The sequence below is a fragment of the Melopsittacus undulatus genome, chromosome 6 (assembly GCF_012275295.1).
Source record: "Melopsittacus undulatus isolate bMelUnd1 chromosome 6, bMelUnd1.mat.Z, whole genome shotgun sequence".
Lineage (NCBI taxonomy): Eukaryota > Metazoa > Chordata > Aves > Psittaciformes > Psittaculidae > Melopsittacus > Melopsittacus undulatus.
Genome location: NC_047532.1, coordinates 8643276 through 8668534, shown reverse-complemented (window position 1 = coordinate 8668534; position 25259 = coordinate 8643276). Strand labels below are relative to the sequence as shown.

Genomic DNA, 25259 nt, shown 5'->3' with positions numbered 1-25259 from the left:
GCTCTAGGGAGCACACTGCAGGGAAGGCTTTGGGTTTGGAATCTTCCACTGGTTGCTTGGGTTCTGGTGCTGTTCTGGCACCAGGTTGTTAATCAGCTGTTGATCGAACACTGGGGAAGCCTTATTCCTGATGAACGGGAGTGGATTTGGGAACCCGTGACACTTCCTGGTGTCACAGGAGGCCTCATTTCATGTTAGAGCTCATAGACTGAACCAGATACTCAGACTTTGCATTTCCTACTGGAAACTGAGTCCTGGATTTGGGCGCTGGAGTCCCTTGCCTAGTTAGCCTAGCATAGAAACATAGACAACCTGCCCTTGTCTGGTACATGAGAGCTTTCTTACCTGGTGTAGTGAGCTAAAGCATATGCTCAAGTGATCTACCAAGATGAGGAAAGAGAGACGTTCATCTGACTTTAGGCAACCAATGGACCACAGAGAGCTTTGCCCCCTTCCTGTATTCCTTACTGGTTATGTACATAATGTATCAGTGTGGGGACTGTGGATTAAATGTGTATCATGTCATAGAATCATACCTTGGACTGGTTTGGGTTATGAGGGAGCTTAAAGCTGATCCAGTTTCAACCCCCTGCCATGGGCAGGGACACCTTCCACTAGAGCAGGGCGCTCCAAGCCCCATCCAATGTACCTGCAGCTCAGGACACAGCTGGTTTGTCTCATCACTGGTTTATTTATTGTTATTAGTGTTTGCTGGTTTCTTGGATACACTCTTGTCTGTGCACTGCAGGAGCTCATGTTATGGCAGGGGGTGTTGGTTTGTTTTCCATAACTGTAAAGTAGCTGCTAATACTCATAAGCATGTAACTCACATTCTATTTAAATGTATTAATAAGATGTCATAATAAATTGTTGACTTAAGCAAGTGCAATGTAATGGATACAGTCACTACATCTTGTTAGCATCTCCACAGATCATTTAGCCCCAATGAAAAGAAACTCTTTTCAGAATCCTAATGCATTTTGCTACTCATCAGTATCACTCCAGCACCACTTAATCTTGCTAATGTCTTAGAGCTGTGTGATAGAGCTATAAGGCAGTTGATGGTTCAGTCAGCTTGAACTTTGCGCAAGATGTGGGCAAAAACTTAGTAAAATGAGCTTTATTAAAGGTGTTTTGCTCCTATTCTCAGAAACAAGGGGGCAGTTACTTCTGGGGGCCATGGAACTCAGGGAAAGGGGAATGGGGCCACTGTAATCTGCTTTAACACAGCTCTGCCTCCTCTTGTGTTCACAGGGGAGGCCGGAGTTCTCAGAAGTAGTCACAAAACTAGAGGAATGTCTGTGCAACATCGAGGTAAGGGTGAGTCTGTGTGTGTGCTGGGGGGTGCAAGTGGGGATTGCAGCAGGTGAGGGCAGAGCCTGCAGCCACTTCTCCCCATCACTAACCAGCGCGCTGGGTGATGAAGGCGCACTGTGGGGAGCGCTTTATACAGGTGCCAGGATGTCGTGGTTTAAAACCCAACCAATCACAGTCTCTCTCTCACCCACACCCCTACCCCCCCCTCCCCCCCACTCCTAGAGGGATGGGGAGGGGAATCGAAAGAATGTAACTCCCATGGGTTGAGATAAGTGCATAAGGGCCCACAGTGCTGGGGCCATGCAGGATTTTATGGTCCCATTCCTCCCATCCCAGACTGCTCGGGTTAAAAAGAATCAAGACAAACTGGCCAAGACCCTTGGGGAAAAGGTAAAACCCACACAACGTAAGAGGGGATGCAAAGGCAATTCCTGCACTGGGCTGTGGCTATGACACAAATGAATGTATCAGCCCTCAGCCTGGTGTAAGATGAGTGGTCAGAGTGGATGACTCAGGGCTGCATTTCCTGAAGTGCTATTTTCTGTGTGTATTTCTGCATGTCAGTCTTAAAGAGCAAACCAAACCAAAGAACTCCTTGTAAAATGGATCCCTGCTCTTGAGCTTAGGGGTCAGAGAAGACACACGTAACCTACTGCATTCCTTTATGCTCTGACTGCAGCAGGTTACTCCAGGTGAGGCAGAAGCTTTTCAGTGCAGAAAAGCCAGTGAAGCACTATCAAAAGGGGCCACATCACCTCATGGGAGACGGGGTTGCTATGGTACATGGGCAGCAGCTGGAAGATATCTGGGGCAAGAGCTTATACATTAAAAGAAACAGGGAAAGCATTACTTAGCTGGGGATTTAGAGCTGAGCTGTGCTACAGCCAGGGCACAGCCTTCTTTGAGAGGAGCCTTAAGGAGTAAGACCTCTGGTAAGTTAAGCCCCACAGCCTACAACAAGTTTTCTCCCTCTAACTCTTCTATTTTCTCCCTTTTTTCCTCTCCTCAGCTGGTCAAAGCCAGGAGGTTTTTTGTGCACCAAATGTTGAAGGAAATGTAGGGACAGGCCAAGGGGAATGGCTTTAACCTGCCAGAACAGGGGAGACTGAGATGAGCTCTTAGGCAGAAACTCTTCCCTGTGAGGGTGCTGAGGCGCTGGCACAGGGTGCACAGAGAAGCTGTGGCTGCCCCATCCCTGGCAGTGTTCAAGGCCAGGTTAGACACAGGAGCTTGGAGCAAGCTGCTCCAGTGGAAGGGGTCCCTGCCTGTGGCAGGGGTTGGAGCTGGATGAGCTTTAAGCTCCCTTCCAACACAAACCAATCTGTGGGTCTGTGGAATGCAGGACACAATAAAGACAAGGGAAGGTTTGTAAATACATAACTACAGTGCCCGGTTTTGTCTTTAACCGCAGCTGATGTCTCCAGCCTCCAGCAACAGCAGCGGTTCCCTGTCCCCCTCCTCCTCCTCAGACTGCCTCGCCGCTCGGGGAGGTCCCGGCCGCAGCCACGTCGCTGCTCTGCGGAGCCGCTTCGAGCTGGAGTACGCCTTGAACGCGCGGGCGTACGCGGGGTGGTCACAGAGGTGGGTACCGCCCGGGGCAGCGCTGAGCGGGGCCCTGCCTGGGGCAGCCCATGTCCGGCTCTGGTGTGAGGAGAGGAGGGGGGGACAGTCCTGCGCACGGCAGCTCCCTGGGGTCAGGGATGAGCAGGAACCTCCTGGCAGGACAGTGGGTTTGGTCAGGGACTGGAAGACGATTCTGTGAGTTTACTTGCAGAGATCTGTTAGCAGTGATGCATAGAACACACTACATTGACCTCGGACTGGCGCCTACAAATTGCTTCTGGAATAGCAACATACAAACAGTTGTAAAGCCCCAAACAATCTATTTTAGGGGTGTTACGCTGAGAGTGGATGCAGTGTGAGCATCCAAGACATGTTCTTGCTTCGTAACTTCTTGCTTTTTGGTTACTGCAAATGCCAGTGGCTGGGCATCAGGCTGAGGGACTTCATGTTAGTATTTTCCTTCCACCTCTGTAGAAGTTCTGATGATCTGAGATGTGAGCTGATCACTTACCTAACCTGACCCCTCCTGCTTCATTTGCAGCACGGGGCAACACCCTTCGCAGGGGCTGTCTTTGGATGACATGAGACGAAACTTCCCATATCCCCCGATCGACAAGAATGGTGAGTTGGTGCAGAACAGCCTGCTGCGTGGTTGACCCCCAGTGCTGCCCCTCTGGAGGCACCAGAACATCCCCCAAGAGAGCAGTGCACGGGCTGGATGGGGTCAGCTGGGGCTGGAGAGGTTGCTCACTACAGTGCTGACACACAGGGCTCCATCCACTGTGCCCGCTGCTCTTGCTGAGCCCAATGGCAGCACTATGGACCCACCTTGTGCAGTGTGCTGGAGCTCAGGGGGAAGGCAGGCAGCCTGCAGACAGAGCACTGCAAGAGGCATCTTCTGAAGCCACTGCTGGAGACACCACCATACAGAGCACTGCAGTTCACTGATGCAAAACCAGGCTCTCATGTCCTCTTACAAAAGCACCACAGAGCATGCAGGAGCTGAGTCTTTGGCACTGCCTGTGCCACCTACCTCTGTTCTGACAGATGAGTACAGGTTTTGTCATAAATCCTTGTATCAGACTTTGGGATGTGATGGACAAAGGGGGCAAACAGTGGCAGCAGCCATGAGCCTTACATGGCAGAGAACAGCAGCAGCATCCTCAGCACCGAGAGCAGGGCTGGGCTCTGACAGGCAGCACACACAGGCAGGGACACGCACACCAGGGGAGCAGCAGCAGGAAGGTACCGGTGCTGCTGCAGGCAGAGGGGCTGTGCAACGTCTGCTCCTCCCAGGCACTGCTGCTGAGCTCCCACAAGGAGACACCTTTCCCTGTGTGTTCCAATGGCAGCTGTGTGGAGTGACTCCACCATCCTCACTGTTTGCTGCCATCCCTTGCCCTGGGACCTCCTCACTTCCTCTCCTGGCATCCATTCCCTTTCCTGCCACTTCCCAACCTGTTCTGTCACCAGAATTCAGTGGTTTGTTCTGCCTGAAGCATCTATCCGACACTTGGCATCTTTGCACCTCTGCACGGGGCTCAGCATGGCCCTTGCGCTCCCTCCCTTCCTCTAACAGAGCACATAGGGTGAGAAGAAGAGAAAATCTCTCCATGTGCTGTGCAGAGCACCAGGAGCAGCGCTGCTGTCATGAGCGATGAGGTGCTGACCTCTGGAACTGAAACAGAGCAGAAGCTCTGCTGTTATTACTCTGTACGTGACTGCAGAGCTGCAGGGAGCATGCAGGGAGCAGCTCCTAGGGCACAGCTTTCATCAGGTACCCAGCACCTGGGAAACTCGGGGAGGAAGAAAACCAGAAACAGGAATGTTCAGTGAACCCCTCTGGTGAGAGCATCCAGGCAAGGCTGGAGCCGGGTTCTTGAGTCTGTGTTAGAGAGGAACAAAAGGGAACGAAGGGCTGGGGGAGGAGAGACTCTCCATGTTAGTCCAGTAAAATCAGAGGAGCAGGAGCAGGTGACCAGTGACACCATGCAAAGGAAGAACCGGTTTCTTTGGCACTGTTGGAGTGTGCATTGGAGATACAGTGCTAGCATGAGCGGTTGCTTTCTGCTTGGTAGTGTCAAGAAATGAAATGTTGTACAAATAGCTCTATCAGAACACTTCAGTGCAGCTCCATCTGAAAGGACAGGTAATTTCCAATGGCAAACTTCCATTGTGCCATTAAAACATCGAGGTTGGTGTTTTTATGTCAGTAACCGGAGCTGCTTTGTGTTGCTCATTGTGAATTCTTCACAGGAGTCACAGGGTCTGTTTACCTCCAAGTTAAACTTCTCCTCAGCAGAGGATATCGAAGGGAAGTTTGCAGCCAGGGAGGAGGTATTGGCATGATCCTGCTCACCCCAAACTGACACGCACGTTACCTGACTGAGGCTCTCACTGCAGGGAAGGCTGGGGGGGACCGCTGCGGTGCTGAGCCCCACCGAAGCTCTCTCTGTGTCCCGCAGGCTACGTGTCAGACCCCATGAGCACCATGAGGTTTCATTCCTGCAGCAGCAGTGGCAGCTTTGAAGAAAGCAGCTGACAGCATGAACCGTCCCTCTGCAGAGAGATCCATCACCGTGTCAGCACTGACCAGGCTCCCAGTGCTGCACTGAGGATGCTCAACAGCTCCATGTGCTGGTGGCAAATGTCCCTGTCACAAGTCCTGCTTTAGCATCTTTCTCTGCTGACCTGCTTAAGGGTTAGGGGGTTTTGGTGGTGTGCATCTCTTCTTTAACAAATGAATGTTAACCTTATATGAGGGATTTAGAAAACATGTAGATGTGGCACTGAGGGACATGGTTAATGGTGGACTTGGCAGCGCTGGGTTAGTGGTTGGCCTTGATGATCTTGAAGGTCTTTTCCTACCTAAATGATTCTGATTCTAATGTCCACAGGGAATGATGCGCTTTCACCTGGAGCTTCAATAATATGATGAGGTGAAAGTAAAAATGCATAGTTTCAGAGCTATGAAGCAAGATATTCTTAACTGGGAGTGCCCAAAATTGAGAGGCTACCAAACCCATGCTAACTGGAAGGAGCTGCAAACTGCTGGTCTGCCCTGGTCAGGAAGAGCAGCAGCCTGTTGCTCTCCACCACCATCCAGACCATGCAGAGCTGAAGATTTTTCCTGCTTCCAGCTCCTGAACAAGATCAGTCACAGAATCCCAGCCTAGTTTGGGTTGGAAGGGACCTTAAAGCTCATCCAGCTCCAACCCCTGCCATGGGCAGGGACACCTTCCACTGGAGCAGCTTGCTCCAAGCCCCTGTGTCCAACCTGGCCTTGAGCACTGCCAGGGATGGGGCAGCCACAGCTTCTCTGGGCACCCTGTGCCAGCGCCTCAGCACCCTCATAGGGAAGAGCTTCTGCCTAAGAGCTCAGCTCAGTCTCCCATGTTCTGGTAGGTTAAAGCCGTTCCTCTTGGACTGTTACCTTTTGAGACCCTTTTTCTGTCTGAGCTCCCTCAGTCCCAGACACATCCCATGTCTCATGTTGCACATCATGGGCTTGCACAGTCCCAGCACAGCAGGTCCCAGCTGCAGCTCACCAAAGCCTGGTCCTTGGGTGCTTTGTGCTTGCTGAGAATAAAGGTATTTGGGTGGCCACATTCACTGATCTCTTCCAGCCATCTGTGTTTTCTTACCCACCTGCGTGTTTTGGTTGGAGGGATCGTTTTTGACACACACAGTAACCTTCCAGGCCTTTGCTTACAGGAAGTGATACGTGGGTAGACTCCACAACTTGTTCAAGTTGTAAAGTAGGTATGCTTTACTCATGGGGGCTTGTTCCTCCAAAGGCATGCACGCCCTTCGTTTGCCACTCTGTTTGTTTATATTACATAAAATGATTACATATACATGAGATTGCTTCATGCCTAATACATATGCAAAACTTATTCCCGTCTAGTATTACAATTAGTTTTCTGGCATTCGTCCCATTGATGCACTTGTGCAGTGCCTCCTGGTGGTGGTCGTTAGGGAGTCGTGGGGATGAAGGGCTGTACTTCCTCTTCATCACCGTGAGTAACCTCTTGCTTTCACGCAGACTCAATAGGGTTTCAGCTCCTATCCAAACCTCAGGTTCGGTACAACACGGTTTTATGTATCTTAAAGCAGAAACTTACCAAGTTTGCAAATTTTGTTACTCTGGTTATCTTTTTTTCGTTTTCTTTCTATGGATACTATTTAAACAAGAATGTCCTAAATGTTAAGTTATGAATCTTATCTACTACAATTCTGCCTAGCAGCTGTAACTCCTACGGTTCTGCTTCACCAAGCACAATGACTGCTTAAGCAAGCAGGCACAATGTTAACCTTTTATTCCCAGGTATCAGAAGCAAGAGGAACTCACAACAAACTTTAAGTCACAAGGGAAATATTTAGGACTGTGTCACAGATAACCTCAACACAGGGAACAGTGCAGTTTGGCCTCAAAGCAAAGCTCCTGCAGGATGCTCTCTGGAGCCTGCTGAGCACCACACATGGGCTGGGCCACAGCACCTCTGGTCACTGCGCATCAGCGCTCACGCACCCGCATCAGGGAGCCCCTGACTTCTGCCGAGCCAGGCCTCGGAGTGTGCTGGTGTCCTCACCTGTGATCAGTGTCCTGCATGGCCGGGGGCTGGTGAGCACCCTCACGTTCCCCAAGGGCCACCTGCATCTCCTCACACTGACGTTAATCAGTGACTAGCAAGGAGCAGAACCACCAGTGTAGCAGATCCAAAAGCTGTGGGTTTAGACCTTTCAGCTAGGTATAAAAGTTGGATGGTTTTGCTTCTTACCACAATTCCACCCTCTCCGATGACAGGCGTGCTCCCATTTGAAAGTGCACAAATGGCCCAACTTTAACAGCCAGCCCAGCACCAGCAGGGTCGGTCACTGAAATGGCTAAATTCAGCTCAATTGTGTACCTGGTTCCAGCCCTCTGACCATGTTAGAAATCAGCTCCATTGAAGGACCTGGACACATGGACATGCACCAGCATAGCTCCAGTTCATGGCGCTCAGTGAGCTGCAAGTGGCTTCATCAGCATGAAACAGGGGAGGAAGAAGGTAAGCGTGAGAGCGGGGGAACTGTCTGGTCCCTGTCAGGGGAAAAGGTGAGATGGGGCAAGAACTGCTTCATACCACAGATCAAAGCTCACCCACACCTGCCCTGTATGTGAGAGAAGAGAATGAAGCATGACAGAGAAGAGCTCATCTCGTCAATATGAGCTCAGAAATCATGGCATATTCATGGGAAAGCTGATGGTTTTTCTCCCAGTCTATAAAACCAGAGTATTTGCGGGGGGGGGGGGGGGGGGGGGGGGGTTAGAGCAATACAAGAATACAATTGGCATCTTCCAAACCAAAGGGTTCATCCCTATGATGGTTAAAATCACACACACAAGTGTCAGTTATAAATATGTCAAGTATTTTAAATAATGAATTGCCAGCTTCCTTCCCCAATCACTGCAGCACCATTTGCCTTGGGCTTCTCTGGTGCCTACCACCAACAAATCACATCTCTTGTGTTTTCATCCTGCACTCAGTAAAGCAGCTCAATGTCAAATAGACCAGTATGAATCACAACGTGCCCAAGTACAGCCTTAGTTTTAGTCCTGACCCTTCCAGGCAACCCCTGCAAAGGCAAATCCCTGCCCTCCTCCTTCTGCCCTTGCTCAGCTGCAACACTTGAACTGCAACCATGTGTACAAATGTGCAATTGTAAATGGTGCTGGTGCAGCCTTGCTTACAAGCCATAGGCCTTTGCTCTGCATGAGTGCATGCATGATGTAGTTACAGCATTCAACTCAGCATTAATCATTTGGTTAGAAAGAAGAGATCAGTATTGAAGGCCAGGCCCTGCTTGACTGGCACAAGTTACTCTTGAACAAGATGCAAGATAAATCATTCTATGAAATTATTTGAAAAGAACTAAGAAACTGCACAGACGGGCCCAGGGGCTTTGATACCCCAGGTAGATGTGCAGTGTCCACCCCTGGAGAAGGTCCTTAGCACGACTTTCCATTCTGCACCCTTCACACACCAGGAGACACAGCAGAGCTGGAATTCAGACTCCAGTAGTGTTGATCTGCAGCCAGCTTCACCCTGCTGACCACCCAGCACAGCCCCATGGGCCAGGGAATCACTCCTGACTGGCACCAGCAGAAGCAAAAGGCTTTATTGATTCACAAACCCATTACAGCTGCTTTGGTCCAATGATCTTTAACATTGCCAAGTGCCAAGAACACCCTGAAGCATGGCCAGCAGCAAGCCTGGACCCCAAGGACAGAGACCCCCCCCCCTCACAGCACCCCCCAAGCAAACACCCCATCCCGTGACTCTGCCGAGCACCCCTAGCTGCTCTCTGGGAATCAGGGCATCAGCGAGTGCCCATGGCTGCGGTAGGGACACAGCCCCCGCTCACAGTGAAGAACCTGCAGTTCAGAATAGGAAATGACACACAGGGAAGAGCAGTCAGGACACAGACACAGCCACCACTGCGGGCACTGGGTGCAGACACCTCCTGTCCTGTGAGCATCCACAGCACAGCCGACCTCAGCCTGCAGCAGCAATGCTGGGGGAGGAGGCTCAGCTGGTCCAGGATTTCCCTATGTTTGGGGAAAAACAAGGAGTGGAATGTCCTTGTGATTGTCCTCTTGTCATGCTCCCTGGGCTGACTGGTTCAGGCTTGCTCTGGGTGTCTGCTGCACACGGAGAAGCTGCTCTGATAAAATGTGACAGACAACTGTGGTACTCGTGGAGCGAAATAAAGGAGTGAACATTACAATCAGCACAAATCTACAGCAACTTGTGTCAGTGTTGCAGGAAGGAGCTGCAGAAAAAGCTTAGAGGCAGCTTTCTTTCCCAAGTTGGGGCTGTACCGGGGGCACAACAGCAGTGTCTGGGACTGCGGGCTCCTATGGAACAGAGAGAAAAATGTCAGCTTACAGAAAACATGCTGAAGTTTAAGCTGCTGCAATGCTGCTGCAACAGGTTCCTACAAGCTGATGCAGGAGTAACCAGAAGAGCTGAGTGCTGCTGCTGCGGCAGAGGAGCCAGGCAGGGGAGCGGGATGCTGGGCATTGGTAGCTGCACCACATGGCAATGGCTGGGGGGCTGCAAGTGTTAGTGCCAGAGCAAATACGTTTGCTGTGAGATTTTTTGAGCAAGGAAGAATGCAGAAGCTGACACCCAAAAGGATTCATCATCCTATGGAGACAGGCTGAGAGAGCTGGCCTTATCCAGCACCGGGGAGACCTCAGAGCAGTTCTTGTGCCTAAAGGGGCTGCAGGAAACCTGGAGAGGGGCTTGGGACAAGGGCCTGTAAGGACAGGCCAAGGGTAATGGCTTGAACCTGCCAGAACAGGGGAGACTGAGCTGAGCTCTTAGGCAGAAGCTCTTCCCTGTGAGGGTGCTGAGGCGCTGGCACAGGGTGCCCAGAGAAGCTGTGGCTGCTGCATCCCTGGCAGTGCTCAAGGCCAGGTTGGACACAGGGGCTTGGAGCAGCTGCTCCAGTGGAAGGGGTCCCTGCCTGTGGCAGGGGTTGGGGCTGGATGGGCTTTGAGGTCCCTTCCAACACAAACCTTTCCATGATTCTGTGGCTCTATGACCCCTCACCCCAACTACCAGCTGCAGACATTCCACCTATAGCAAACGGGATGAAGCGGTGCACCCTCTGCTCGTGACAGGGACAGCGTGGGGACAGTGTGTGGGACAGGGGCTGACCCGCACAGGATTCACCTCACAGGGACTGTGGCTCCTCTCGCCCTCATCAGCAGCTCCTGGGGTGTTCGGGCTCCCTCCGGCGGGACTGTCCGTCCCCTGCTCCCCGGCCCCAGCAGGGCTCTGTGCACTCGCCGGGACAGGGACTGCTGCTCCCAATGCAGCTCCCCCATGGAGGCCGCTCTGCTCCCGCTGCGCTCCCCCCGCCGCCTGCTCTGCCCCGTCCCTGCTGCCCTCGGCCCCCGTGCCCGGGTGTGCCCTCTGCTGCTGTGGGGAGCTCAACGCATCGGCCCCATCCGCGGTCCCCTCCTGCCCCGCTGTCCCCACCGCGCTCACCCCCCGCCCCGGGGCAGACAGCGCTGCCCCCTCCACTGCCCCATCGCCAGCAGGCTGCGCCTTCCCTGTGCCCTCAGCACACCCCGGCGGCCCCTCCATCCCATCTGCCCGCTCCCCCGGATCTGCTGCTCGCCCCGTGCCCTCTTCTCCAGCCCTTGGCTCTGCTCTGCCCCCCTGCACGCATGCCGTCCCCACCCCTCCGTCCGCTTTCCCTTCCACTGCTCCCTCCATCTTTGCCTTGCTGCCTGGAGATGGGTTTCCACACAAGACTGCTTCTGCTGAGCCCTCCTCCTCTTCTGCTGCTGAGGTCTCCTCCAGCCTAAGTGATCCTTCACTTAAGGGATCCCCTCCAGCACCCACCAGTGCCTCCAGTGCAGGTGCCTCTTGCAGCAGGGGACCCTTGCCAGGCTCCACAGACTCCTCCACTGTGTCTTCTACTCTCAGGAAAGAACTCCCCTCCACCTCCAATGCCTCGCCAAGCTCAGGTGTTGCTGTTTTCCCCTTCTGCGCCAACTCTTCCCCAGATGCTTTCAGCTGGGAAAATACATTTGGCTTTACAAAGACTTCTCCTCCAGGCACAGTCTCTCCTGTGCACACATCCCGATTCCCCAGGGCCTCCAGGAGAGTCCCAGGCTTCTCCACAGCCTCCACACACCCAGAAATAGTTTCCTTGGCAGCCTCTTCACCACAAGGGTCAGCTGCCCCAGCAAACCCTGCTTCTCCCAAGCTAGTTTCCTCCTCTACCTCACACACAGCTCCTACCACAACACCCTGAACTGCAGAGTCTCCCTCCTGCATGGTCTCAGACACTATCTCACCCACATCCAAAACAACCTGACCTGCAGAACCTTCCTCCTGCACAGGCTCAGAAAACATCTCACTCACAAGGCCCTGATCTGCAGAACCTCCCTCCTGCACAGTCTCAGACACCATCTCAACCACCTCCAGAACACCCTGACCTGCAGAAACTCCTTCCTGCAGGTCCTCAGACACCATCTCAACCACCTCCACAACACCCTGACCTGCAGTACCTCCCTCCTGCACAGCCTCAGACACCATCACACTCAAAACACCTTGATCTGCAGAACCTCCCACCTGCACAGCGTCAGACACCATCTCATTCACAACACCTTGACCTGCAGAACCCCCCTCCTGCACAGCCTCAGACACCATCTCATTCACAAAACCTTGACCTGCAGAATCCCCCTCCTGCACAGCCTCAGAAACCATCTCACTCACAACACCTTGACCTGCAGAACCTCCCTCCTGCACAGCCTCAGACACCATTTCACTCACAACAAAACCTTGACCTGCAGAACCTCCCCCTTGCACAGACTCAGACACCATATTACTCACAACACCCTGACTTACAGAACCTCCCTCCTGTACAACCTCAGACACCATCTCACACACCTCCACGACATCCTGACCTGCAGAATCTCCCTCCTGCACAACATGAGACACCATCTCAACCACCTCCCCAACAATCTGACCTGCAGAACATCTCCCTTGCACAGCCTCAGACACAATCTCACACACAAAAACACCTTGACCTGCAGAACCTCCCTCCTGCACAGCCTCAGACATCACCTCACTTACAACACCCTGACATGCAGAAACTCCCTCCTGCACAGGCTTGAACACCATCTCACTCACAACACCCTGACCCACAGAATTTCCCTCCTGCAAGTCCTCAGACAACATGTTACTCACAACAACACCTTCATCTGCAGAACCTTCCTCCTGCAAGATCTCAGACATCATCTCACTCACAACACCCTGACCTGCAGAACCTCCCTCCTGCAACTTCTCAGACACAATCTCACTCACAACACCTTCACCTGCAGAACGTATCTCCTGTATGGCCTCAGACACCATCTCACTAATAACACCCTGACCTGCAGAATCCCGCCCCTGCACAGCCCAAGAAACCCTCTCACTCACATAAACACCATGACCTGCACAACCTCCATCCTGTGTAACCTCAGACACCACCTCATGCACAACAACACCCTGACCTGCAGATCCTTCCTCCTGCACAGCCTCAGACACCATCTCAGCCACTTCCACAACACCCTGATCTGCAGAACCTCTTTCCTGCACAGCCTCAGACACCATCTCACTCACATTTACAACACCCTGACATGCAGAACCTGCCTCTTGAAAGGCCTCAGACACCATCTCACTCACAACAACACTGTGATCTGCAGAATCTCCCTCCTTCGTGATCACGGACACCATCTCACTCACTACAACACCCTGACATTCAGAACCTTCTTCCTGCATGGCATCAGACACCATCTCGCACACAACAACACCCTGAGCAGAAGAACCTGTCCCGTGCACAGCCTCAGACACAATCTCACTCACAACACCCTGACCTGCAGATCCTCTCTCCTGCAGAGCCTCAGAGACCATCTCACTTGCATCAACAGCCTGACCTGCAGAACATTTCCCTTGCACAGCCTCAGACACCATCTCACTCACAAAAAGATCCTGACCTGCAGAAACTCCCTCCTGTACAACCATCTCAACCACTTCCACAACACCCTGACCCGCAGAACCTCTTTTCTGCACCACCTCAGACATAATCTCACTCACAACACTCTGACCTGCAGAATCTCTCCCGTGCACAGCCTCAGACACCGCCTCAGTCGCAACAACACCCTGTCCCGCAGAATCTCCCTCCTGCAAGTCCTCAGACACAATCTCACTCACTACAACACCCTCACCTGCGGAACATCTCCCTTGCACAGCCTCAGATACCATCTCACTCACAAGTCCCTGACCTTCAGAACCTCCCTCCTGTACAGCCTCAGACACCATCTCAACCACCTCAAAAACACCCTGACCTGCAGAACCTTCCTCCTGCATGGTCTCAGACACCATCTCACTCACAGCACCCTGACCTGCAGAACCTTCTTCCTGCATGGCCTCAGACACCATCTCACTCACAACACCCTGACCTGCAGAACCTCCCTCCTGCAAGGCCTCAGACACCATCTCACTCACACCCAAAACAAACTTCCCCACAGAACCTCCCTCCTCAAATGACTCAGACACAATCTCACTCACGTCTCCAACATCCTGACCTGCAGAAACTTTCTCCTGCACAGACTCGGACAATATCTCACTCATATCTACAACACCCTGACCTATAGAATCTCCCTCCTGCAAAGCCTCAGACACCATCTCAGTCACAACAACACCCTGACCTGCAGAATCTCCATCCTGCACAGCCTCAGACACAAACTTACACACAACAACACCCTGACCTGCAGAACCTCCCTCCTGCAAGTCCTCAGACACCACCTCACTCACAACAAGACCCTCACCTGCAGAACCTCCCTCCTGCATGACCTCAGACATCATCTCGTGCACAACAGCATCCTGACCTACAGAGCCTCCCTCCTGCGAGGCTTCGGACACCATCTGACTCACAACACCCTGACTTGCAGAACCTCCCTCCTGCAAGTCCTCAGACACCACCTCACTCACAACAAGACCCTCACCTGCAGAACCTCCCTCCTGCATGACCTCAGACATCATCTCGTGCACAACAGCATCCTGACCTACAGAGCCTCCCTCCTGCGAGGCTTCGGACACCATCTGACTCACAACACCATGACTTGCAGAACCTCCCTCCTGCAAGTCCTCAGACACCACCTCACGCACAACAACATCCTGACATGTAGAACCACTCTCTCGCGTGACCTCTGGCAATATCTTACTCAGAACAACATCCTGATCTGTAGAACCTCTTTCCAACAGAACCTCAGACACCATCTCACTCACATCTAAAACAGCCTGACCCGCAGAACATTCCTCCTGCATGGCCTCAGACACCATCTCATTCACAAGAACACCCTGACATGCAGAACCTCCCTCCTGCATGGCCTCAGACACCGTCTCACTCACAACAATACCCTGACGTGCAGAACCTCCCTCCTGCATGGCCTCAGACACCATCTCACTCAAAACACCCAACTTACCTGCAGAATCTCCCTTCTGCACGGCCTCAGACACCATTTTATTCACTTCTACAACACCCTGACCTGCAGAACCTTCCTCCTGCATGGCCTCAGATACCATGTCACTCACAGGAACACCCTGACCTGCAAAATCTCCCTCCTGCATTACCTTAGACACCATCTCATTCACAACACCCTGACCTGCAGAACGTCCCTCCTGCATGGCCTCAGAGATCACCTCACTCACAACAACACCCTGACCTGCAGAATCTCCCTCCTGTGTTACCTCAGACACCATCTCACTCACATCAACACCCTGACCTGCAGAACTTCCCTCCTGCAAGGCCTCAGACACCATCTCACTCACAATAACACTGGGACCTGCAGAATCTCCCACCTGTGTTACCTCAGACACCATCTCACTCACATCAACACCCTGACCTGCAGAACTTCCCTCCTGCAAGGCCTCAGACACTATCTCACTCACAATAACACCCTGACTTGCAGAACCTTCCTCCTGTGTTACCTCAGACACCATCTCACTCACAACAACACCCTGACATGCAGAACCTACCTGCTTCATAATCTCGGAAACCATCTCTCCCATCTCCATAACACCCTGACTTGCACAACCTCCCTCCTGCACGGCCCCAGAGACAATCTCACTCATAACAACACCCTGACCTGCAGATGCTCCCTTTTGCAAGTCCTCAGACACCATCTCACTCACAACAATACCCGGACCTGCAGAACCTTCCTCCTGCACAGCCTCAGACACAATCTCACTCACAGCACCCTGACTTGCAGAACCTCCCTCCTGCACAGCCCCAGACACAATCTCACTCATAACAACACCCTGACCTGCAGAACTGCCCTCCTGCTTGACCGCACACACCATTTCACTCACAACACCCTGACCTGCAGAACACCCCTCCTGCACAGCCTCAGATGCCATCTCACTTACAACACCCTGACCTGCAGAACACCCCTCCTGCATGGCGTCAGACATCATCTCACTCACATCTACAACACACTGACCTGCAAAACCTCCCTCCTGCACAGCCTCAGACACCATCCCACACTCCTCCCCAACACCCTGACCTGCGGAACATCTCCCCTGCACAGTCTGAGACACCATCTCACTCACAACACCCTGACCTGTAGAAACTCCCTGCTGCAAGGCCTCAGACACCGTCTCACTCACAAAACCCTGATCTTTAGCAACACCCTCCTGCATGACCTTAGACACCACCTCACTCACAACACTCTGACCTGCAGAACCTCCATTCTGCAACACCTCAGACACCATCTCACTCACAACACCCTGACCTTTAGCATCACCCTCCTGCATGACCTTAGACACCACCTCACTCACAACACTCTGACCTGCAGAACCTCCATCCTGTAAGGCCTCAGAAACCATCTCACTCACAACAACACCTTGACCTGCAGAACCTCCCTCCTGTAAGGCCTCAGACACCATCTCACTCACAACAACACCTTGACCTGCAGAACCTCCCTCCTGCACAGCCTCAGACATCACCTCACTCACAACAACAACTTCACCTACAGATCCTCCCTCTTGCAAGTCCTCAGACACCATCACACTCACAACAACACTCTGTACTGCAGAACCTCCCTCCTGCACAGGCTTAGGAAACAAGTCACTCACAACATGCTGACTTGCAGATCCTCCCTCTTGCAGATCCTCAGACACCATCTCATTCACAACAACATCCTGACCTGCAGAACCTCCCTCCTGCACAGCCTTAGGAACCAAGTCACTCACAACATCCTGACCTGCAGTAATTCCCTCCTGCAAGTCTTCAGACACCATTACACTCACAGCACCCTGACCTGAAGGACCTCCCTCCTGCACAGGCTTAGAAACCATCTCACTTCCCACACCCTGACATGCAGTACCTTCTTCCTGCAAGTCCTCAGACACCACCTCACTCACAACAACACCTTCACCTGCAGAACCTCCCTCCTGCACAGCCTCAGACACCATGTCACACTCAAAAACACCATGACCTGTAGAACCTGCGTCCTGCGTGACCTCAGACACCATCTCACACACAAGAACACCCTGACCTGCAGAACCTTCCTCCTGCACAGACTCAGACACCACCTCAACCACTTCCACAACACCCTGACCTGCAGAACCTCCATCCTGCACAGCCTCAGACACCATCTCAACCACTTCCACAACACCTTGACTTGCAGAGTCTTCCTCCTGCACAGCCTCAGATACCATCTCAACCACTTCCACAACACCCTGACCTGCATAACCTCCATCCTGCACAGCCTCAGACACCATCTCAACCACTTCCACAACACCCTGACCCGCAGAGCCTTCCTCCTGCACAGCCTCAGACACCATCTCAACCACTTCCACAACACCCTGACCTGCAGAGCCTTCCTCCTGCACAGCCTCAGATACCATCTCAACCACTTCCACAACACCCTGCCCCGTAGAACCTCCCTCCTGCAAAGCCGCAGACACCATCTCGCTCACATCTATGACACCCTGACACTCAGAACCTCCCTCCTGAATGGCGTCAGACACCATCTCACTCACAACACCCTGACCTGCAGAATCTCCCTCCTTTGTGACCTCAGACACCATTTCACTCACAACACCCTGACCTGCAAAATCTCTCTCCTTCGTGACTTCAGACACCATCTCACTCACAACACTCTCACCTGCAGATCCTCTCTCCTGCACAGCCTCAGACACCATCTCACTCACAACAGCACCCTGACCTGCAGAACTTCCCTCTTGCAAAGCCTCAGACATCTTACTCACTACACCACCCTCACCTGCAGAACCTCCCTCCTTCCTGACCTCAGAAACCACTTCACTCACATCTATAACACCCTGACCTACAGAACATCCCTCCTGCAAGTCCTCACACACAATCTCATTTACAACAACAACCTGACCTGCAGATCCTCTCCCTTGCACACTCTCAGACACCATCTCACTCACAACTCCCTGACCTGCTGAACCTTCCTTCTGCGTGGACTCAAACACCATCTCACCTACCTCCACAACACCCTGACATGTAGAACCTCCCTCTTTCAGAGCCTCTGACAGCATCTCGCTCTCAACAACACCCTCACCTGGAAAATGTCCCTCCTGTGTGACCTCAGACACCATACCACTCACAATAACACCCTGACCTGCAGAACCTCCCCCTTGTGCAGCATCAGACATGACCTCAGTCATAATACCCTGACCTGCAGAACCTCCCCATTGCACAGGTTCAGGCACCATCTCACTCACAACACCCTCACCTGCAGGACCTCCCTCCTTCGTGACCTCAGACACCATACCACTCACAACAACCTGACCTGCAGAACCTTCCCCTTGCACAGTCTCAGGCACCATCTCACTCACATCTACAATACCCTTCCCTGCAGAACTTCTGTCCTGCAATGCCTCAGACACCATCTCACTCATATCTATAACTCCCTGACCTACAGAACCTCCCCCTTGAACACTTTCACACACCATCTCACTCACAACACCACTTTGACCTGCAGAATCTGCCCATTGGACAGGTTCAGGCACTATCTCACTCACAACACACTCATCTGCAGAACCTTCCTCCTTCATGACCTCAGATACCATCTCACCCTTGTCCACAACACCCTGACCTGCAAAACCTCCTTCTTCTACAGCCTCAGATACCATCTCAATCAGAACACCCTCACCTGCAGAACCTCCCTCCTGAACACCCTGAGACACCGTCTCAATCACAACACCCTGACCTGGAGAACCTCCCTCTTGAACACACTCAGACACCATCTCAATCACAACACCCTGATCTGCAGAACCTGTCTCCTGCATGACCTCATTCACCACTTCACTCACAACAGCACCCTGACCTGCAGAACCTGCCTCCTGAACACCCTCAGACACCATCTCAATCACAACACCCTGACCTGCAGTACCTCCCTCCTGCAAGTCCTCAGACACCACCTCAGGCACAACACTCTGACCTGAAGAACCCTCCTCTTGAACACCCTCAGGCACCACCTCAGTCACAACTCCATGACCTGCAGAACCTGCTTCCTGCATGACCTCTTTCACCACCTCACTCGCAACACCACTTTGACCTGCAGAACCTTCCACTTGCACAATTTCAGACACCATCTCAATCACAATACTGTGACATGCAGAACCTCCCTCCTGAACACCCTCAGACACCATCTCACTCACAACAACACCCTGATCTGCAGAACCTCCCTCATGAAAACCCTCAGACACCATCTCACTCACAACAACACCCTGATCTGCAGAACCTCCCTCATGAAAACCCTCAGACACCATCTCACTCACAACAACACCCTGATCTGCAGAACCGCCCTCCTGCAAGTCCTCAGACACCATCTCAGTCACAGCACCCTGACCTACAGAACCTCCCTCTTGAACACTCTCAGACACCACCTCAGTCACAACTCCATGACCTGCAGAACCTGCCTCCTGCAAGTCCACAGACACCACCTCAGTCACAACTCCATGACCTGCAGAACCTTCTTCCTGAACACCCTCAGACACCATATCAATCACAACACCCTGATCTGCAGAACCTGTCTCCTGCATGACCTCATTCACCACTTCACTCACAACAGCACCCTGACCTGCAGAACCTGCCTCCTGCAAGTCCTCGGACACCACCTCAGTCACAACACTCTGACCTGCAGAACCTTCCTCTTGAACAACCTCAGACACCATCTCAGTCACAACTCCATGACCTGCAGAACCTGCTTCCTGCATGACCTCATTCACCACCTCACTCACAACACCACTTTGACCTGCAGAACCTTCCACTTGCACAGTTTCAGACACCATCTCAATCACAACACCGTGACCTGCAGAACCTCCCTCCTCAACACTCTCAGACACCATCTCAGTCACAACACCCTGACCTGCAGAACCTGCCTCCTCCTTGACCTCATTCAGCACCTCACTCACAACACCCTGACCTGCAGAACCATCCTCCCAAACACCCTCAGACACCATCTCAATCACAACACCCTGGCCTGCAGAATCTTTCTCTTGAACACTGTCAGACACCATCTCACTCACAAGAACAACCTGACCTAAAGAACCTTCTTCCTGAACACCCTCAGACACCATCTCAATCACAACACCCTGACCTGCAGAACCTGCCTCCTCCTTGAACTCATTCATCACCTCACTCACAACACCACTTTGACCTGGAGAACCTTCCACTTGCACAGTTTCAGACACCATCTCAATCACAACACCGTGACCTGCAGATCCGCCCTCCTGAGCACTCTCAGACACATTATCAATCACAACAACAACCTTATCTGCAGAACCTGACTCCTGTGTGACCTCATTCACCCCCTCACTCACAACACCACTTTGAACTGCAGAACCTTCCACTTGTACGGTTTCAGACACCATCTCAGTCACAAGAACAACCTGACCTAAAGAACCTTCTTCCTGAACACCATCAGACACCATCTCAATCACAACTCCCTGACCTGCAGAACCTCCCTCCTGAACACCCTCAAATACCATCTCACTCAAAACTACACCCTGATCTGCAGAACTTTCTTCCTGAACACCCTCAGACATCATCTCAGTCACAACACCCTGACCAGCAGAACCTTCCTCCTGAACACCCTCAGACACCAACTCTATCACAGCACCCTGACCTGCAGAACCTGCTTCCTCTGTGACCTCATTCACCACCTCACTCACAACACCACTTTGACCTGCAGGACCTTCCCCTTGCACAGTTTCGGACACCATCTCAATCACAACACCTTGACCTGCAGAACCTCCCTCCTGTACACCCTCAGACTCCATCTCACTCACAAGAACAACCTGACCTGCAAAACCTGCCTCCTCCTGAACACTCTCAGACACCACCTCAGTCACAACACCCTGACCTGCAGAAATGTCCGCTTGCACAGTTTCAGAAACAATCTCAATCACAACACCCTGACCTGCAGAACCTCCCTCCTGAACACCCTCAGACACCATCTCACTCACATCTACAACACCCTGACATGCAGAACCTGCCTCCTGCATGACCCCATTCACCACCTCACTCACAACACACTCACCTGCAGAGCCTCCCTCCTGAACACCTTCAGACACCACATCAATCACAACACCCTGACCTGCAGTACCTGCCTCATGAAGACTCTCAGACACCATCTCAATCAGAACACCCTGATCTGCAGAACCTCCCTCCTGAACAACCTCTGACACCATCTCGATCACAAAACCCTGACCTGCAGAACCTGCCTCCTCCTCTACCTCATTCAGCACCTCATTCACAACACCCTGACCTGCAGAGCCTCCCTCCTGAACACCTTCAGACACCATCTCAATCACAACACCCGGTCCTGCAGTACCTGCCTCATGAAGACTCTCAGACACCATCTCAATCACAACACTCTGACCTGCAGAACCTGTCTCCTGAACATCCTCAGACACCATCTCAATCACAACACCCTGATCTGCAGAACCTCCCTCATGAAGACTCTCAGACACCATCTCAATCACAACACCCTGAACTGCAGAACCTGCCTCCTGCATGACCCCATTCACCACCTCACTCACGACATCCTGGCCTGCAGAGCCTCCCTCCTGAACAACCTCAGACACCATTTCAATCACAACACCCTGACCTGCAGAACCTCCCTCATGAAGACTCTCAGACACCATCTCAATCACAACACCCTGACCTGCAGAACCTGTCTCCTGCATGACCTCATTCACCACCTCACTCACAACAACACTGTGACCTGCATAGCCTCCCTCCTGAGCACCCTCAGACACCATCTCAATCACAACACCCTGACCTGCAGAACCTGTTTCCTGAACACCCTCAGATACCATTTCAATCACAACACCCTGACCTGCAGAACCTCCCTCATGAAGACTCTCAGACACCATCTCAATCACAACACCCTGACCTGCATAACCTGCCTCCTGCATGACATCATTCACCACCTCACTCACAACAACACCCTGACCTGCAGAACCTCCATCCTGAAGACCCTCAGACATCATCTCAATCACAACACCCTGACCTGCAAAACCTGCCTCCTGCATGACCTCATTCTCCACCTCACTCACAACACCGTGACCTGCACAGCCTCCCTCCTGTACACCCTCAGACACCATCTCAATCACAACACCTTGACCTGCAGAACCTCCTCCCTGCATGGCCCCAAGTTCCTGCCCTCCCCATGCTGCCAGTCTCCCCATCCCCTCCATCACACCCTCCTGTTCCCCGGCTGCCACCTCTGCACCAGTCTCCGCTCCCTTCCATGTCTCCTGTCCTTTGGGATCTCCTTCTGCCTGGGTGTTCTCCTCAGGTGCAGATTCCTGCACTGCGAGCAGACTCTCCATCAGGAGCACAGCTACGGTGTCCTCCTTGGGCAGCAGATCTCCCACCTGTGGCACTTCTTCTGCTTCTTTGGATTGAGCATCTCCTCCCTCAGCCACAAACTCTTCCTCCTCAAGTGCTTGTTTCTCCCCTTCCATCTGCCCATCTTGTACCACTTGTTTTGTTGCCTTCTGCTTGTCAAGTGTTATTGCTTCTTCTGCCAAGGAGGATGCATCTGGTGCTATTAGAGAACAACGAAACATTAGTTTTACTGAGAACTCTGTTTGTGTGAAGGCTGTTTACAGGGTTATCACTAAATATGTGATCTGTCCCGAGCAATGGAGTGACATCGGTGTGGTGATGAGAAGAAAACTTGCTGTGCTGCTTCTCATCACCCACCATGATCTGGCTGTGCTCCCAGTGCTGCTCTTCTGGCACCTGGCACACCTCACTGAAGTGAAGACATCAATGCATGACACCCTCCAGCACTGGTGGGCCTGCCTGGGTGCCATCCTCCCTGACCTGCCTCTCTGGGACCTCAGGTGTGTGAGCTATAGGTACAGTGATATTCAAACATGCAGAAATAGGTTTAAACTGCTCATGTGAAATAGGCACACACAGGAAGAAACCTCAGCTGCTCGTGCAGAATGGGGAACTGCCCATGGATGCTGTAATTACACCAGGGGAATAGCACAGGATCGATTCCTACCCCCTGGGAATCCAGTGCTCCAGGATGTGTCCCTGGCCATCACCCCAGCACCCTGCACTGCTGCACTTGCATTCCATACAAACCTGGCAGGTTCCTATTCTTTAGGAGCTGAGAAGCTTTGTGGCACTGCAAGGAGGAAGGAGCAATGTCTTTCCCTAGCCACCCTCTCTCAAATCGGGCAAAGTCTGGGAACATGTTCTCTGCCATAGTCTGTATATCAGACACATGGATCTTTGTGGAGACCAACACACAAAGACCACTGGACTTGGAAATTAAATGTTATAGACAGTTGTTTGCTGTCAGCTGAAGCAATCTCATCAGAGAAAGAATTACTGAGAGGACAACTACTACTGACAGACCAGAAATGGGAAGGAATCTCCAGCCTCCTGCATACCACCTCCTGGATGAAAGACAACAAACCCTGAAAGTCTGTGTGTTCTTGGATTACATAGAGCAAGAAGATTGAAAGGCTCCAAGTTGGCCTAAAAAACACTTGGAACACACTGGATGAATGTATCAACGTAGAAGACAGTGCACAACCAGCAGTTCAAAACAATATAGATGACCCATTCTGCCTGTTAGAGGATGGAGGAAGGGAATGGAAGAGCAACAGCCAGAGCAGACTGAAGTCAGTTTTAACCTCTAGTTTTCTGCTCTTTTCAGCCTCATTGCTACTGTGGTGTGGAGTTTTACCATGTCCTGTCCCTGTGGCTCACTGCAGCAGGGAATCTCTAATGTACAACATGTAAGGCTCTGCTGTCTGCAGCAGTAAGCTGCCAGGGTGGCTGGACCACAAAAGTTCTCAGAGGGAATCAGCATCAAGCTGAAGTTTCCTCCCTGACAATTATGCCAGCTGCTAAGAGGCAGGTGGGCTTGGGAGACATGTAGGGAACAGCCTGGGGACCAAGTCTGTCACTCCTGTCCTTCCCTTTCCCAAGGCAGCCCTGTGCCAGCTGGGAGCAAAGGGAAGCTCACTAGATTCCTGCTTCCCACAGCTGTTCCCTTGACTGGCAGCCAGTTTTCCCATGGCCTGGATTCTTTACCTAGGACCATTATAACTACCAAAAAAAGCCCTAATGATACATGGGTACAGAAGGCAGCTAGGCATCACCCCATTGTACACGAGCAAGGAAAGAGCACAAGGAGGGTCTGGAGCCTAGAAAAGAAAAGGCAAACACTTTTATAAAGAGACTTCAGATGAATAATATTTAACTCACGTCCCCAATGGACAGCTGACCTCACCTTCACTGGCATCATGCTCTGCACTCATTATGTGCTCTTCTTCCTCGTTCACATCGGAATCACCAAGTTCAGGTCCGGAATTCCCATGGTGATCATTTCCAGCTGCCTTTGCCATCTCCGCCTGGGCTGAGTTGCAATCATCAAAAACTAGCACAAGGTTACAAGAGAGCAAGCAAGAGGAACTGTTAAAAAGCAAGAGGAGGGTGGAAGTCACTCAGCAATCTCAGCCTGACTCCAGAGCTGGAATGTTGGGGCAGGCCTGATTGGAGCCGTGCAAACCCTCACTGGCAGGAAGGTAATTACAATTAAATAAAAGATTAAACCCAAAAGGAGACAATCACTCAGAATCCAAGGGAAGAACGAAGCAGGAGCTCCACTGACGCACAGAGCAGCAATCCTGCACAACTTTGCACAGAGAGCAAGGTTGCTTTGCTCTGAGGGGGGCCAACACTCAAGCAACAGCATTGGTTTATAGATATAAAATCATTACTGGTTTATGAACACGGTTTTAAAATGCTATATTAAGCTCCCAACTGCAGGATTCCCCAAGCCCTCAAACTAACACAAGTGACCAAAGACTTGTGCTTAGCTACAGCTAAGTGGGAATTATTGTGCTCTGCACATGCAATGAGCCTTCACAGCCAAGTCATATATTCAACATTGTTGTTAAGACTGCCTCACTCCCACTCTTGATTATGCCTTGCTGGATGATTATGCAAGTGACTTTCAAACTAGAACAACTGAACAAGCTCTCTATGAGCAGTGTTCCAGCTACGTACACAGTCCAGTCACTCCCAAACCTCTCTCAAGAGCTCTCCCCTCCAGCAGCCCAGGCTTCTCCCTCCAAGTTCTACCAGCTTTCTGTATCTTTCCTTTCCTGTTGCAGTTACTGGCTTAGTCTCTCACACAAATCACTTCCAAGTTTGCTACTGACAGTGACTGGCAGCATAAAACCAAACCTTGCTTTTGGTTTTACTGCCAGCTGTGCCCATGAGGAACTGCAGCCCTTCAGGTGCATCTCTGCAACAGC

General features: G+C 52.0%; 2 protein-coding genes and 1 long non-coding RNA gene across 3 annotated transcripts in view; 1 reads left to right on the top strand and 2 right to left on the bottom strand.

Moving 5' to 3' along the window:
* TNNI3K (TNNI3 interacting kinase) overlaps window positions 1–5432 on the top strand; it is a 42618-nt gene extending 37186 nt beyond the window's left edge. Inside the window, exons 22-25 of the mRNA XM_005151199.2 lie at window positions 1255–1314; window positions 2729–2898; window positions 3422–3501; window positions 5346–5432. Coding sequence (XP_005151256.1) covers window positions 1255–1314; window positions 2729–2898; window positions 3422–3501; window positions 5346–5422 — 387 coding nt within the window. The 3' untranslated portion in view covers window positions 5423–5432. The remainder of the gene's footprint in view (window positions 1–1254; window positions 1315–2728; window positions 2899–3421; window positions 3502–5345) is intronic.
* A 3594-nt stretch (window positions 5433–9026) lies between these two features.
* On the bottom strand, window positions 9027–10784 carry LOC117436247 (uncharacterized). Its single transcript, XR_004549664.1, has 2 exons — window positions 10605–10784; window positions 9027–9781 (listed from the first exon to the last, which is right to left on the bottom strand). It is a non-coding gene; the product is annotated as an uncharacterized lncRNA (long non-coding RNA).
* An 80-nt stretch (window positions 10785–10864) lies between these two features.
* Window positions 10865–25259, bottom strand: part of ERICH3 (glutamate rich 3) — a 36341-nt gene continuing 21946 nt past the window's right edge. The window contains exons 14-17 of the mRNA XM_034063507.1: window positions 24230–24376; window positions 22194–22519; window positions 10959–11456; window positions 10865–10903 (exon numbers count right to left, since the gene is read on the bottom strand). Of these exons, the coding sequence (XP_033919398.1) occupies window positions 10865–10903; window positions 10959–11456; window positions 22194–22519; window positions 24230–24376 (1010 nt within the window). The remainder of the gene's footprint in view (window positions 10904–10958; window positions 11457–22193; window positions 22520–24229; window positions 24377–25259) is intronic.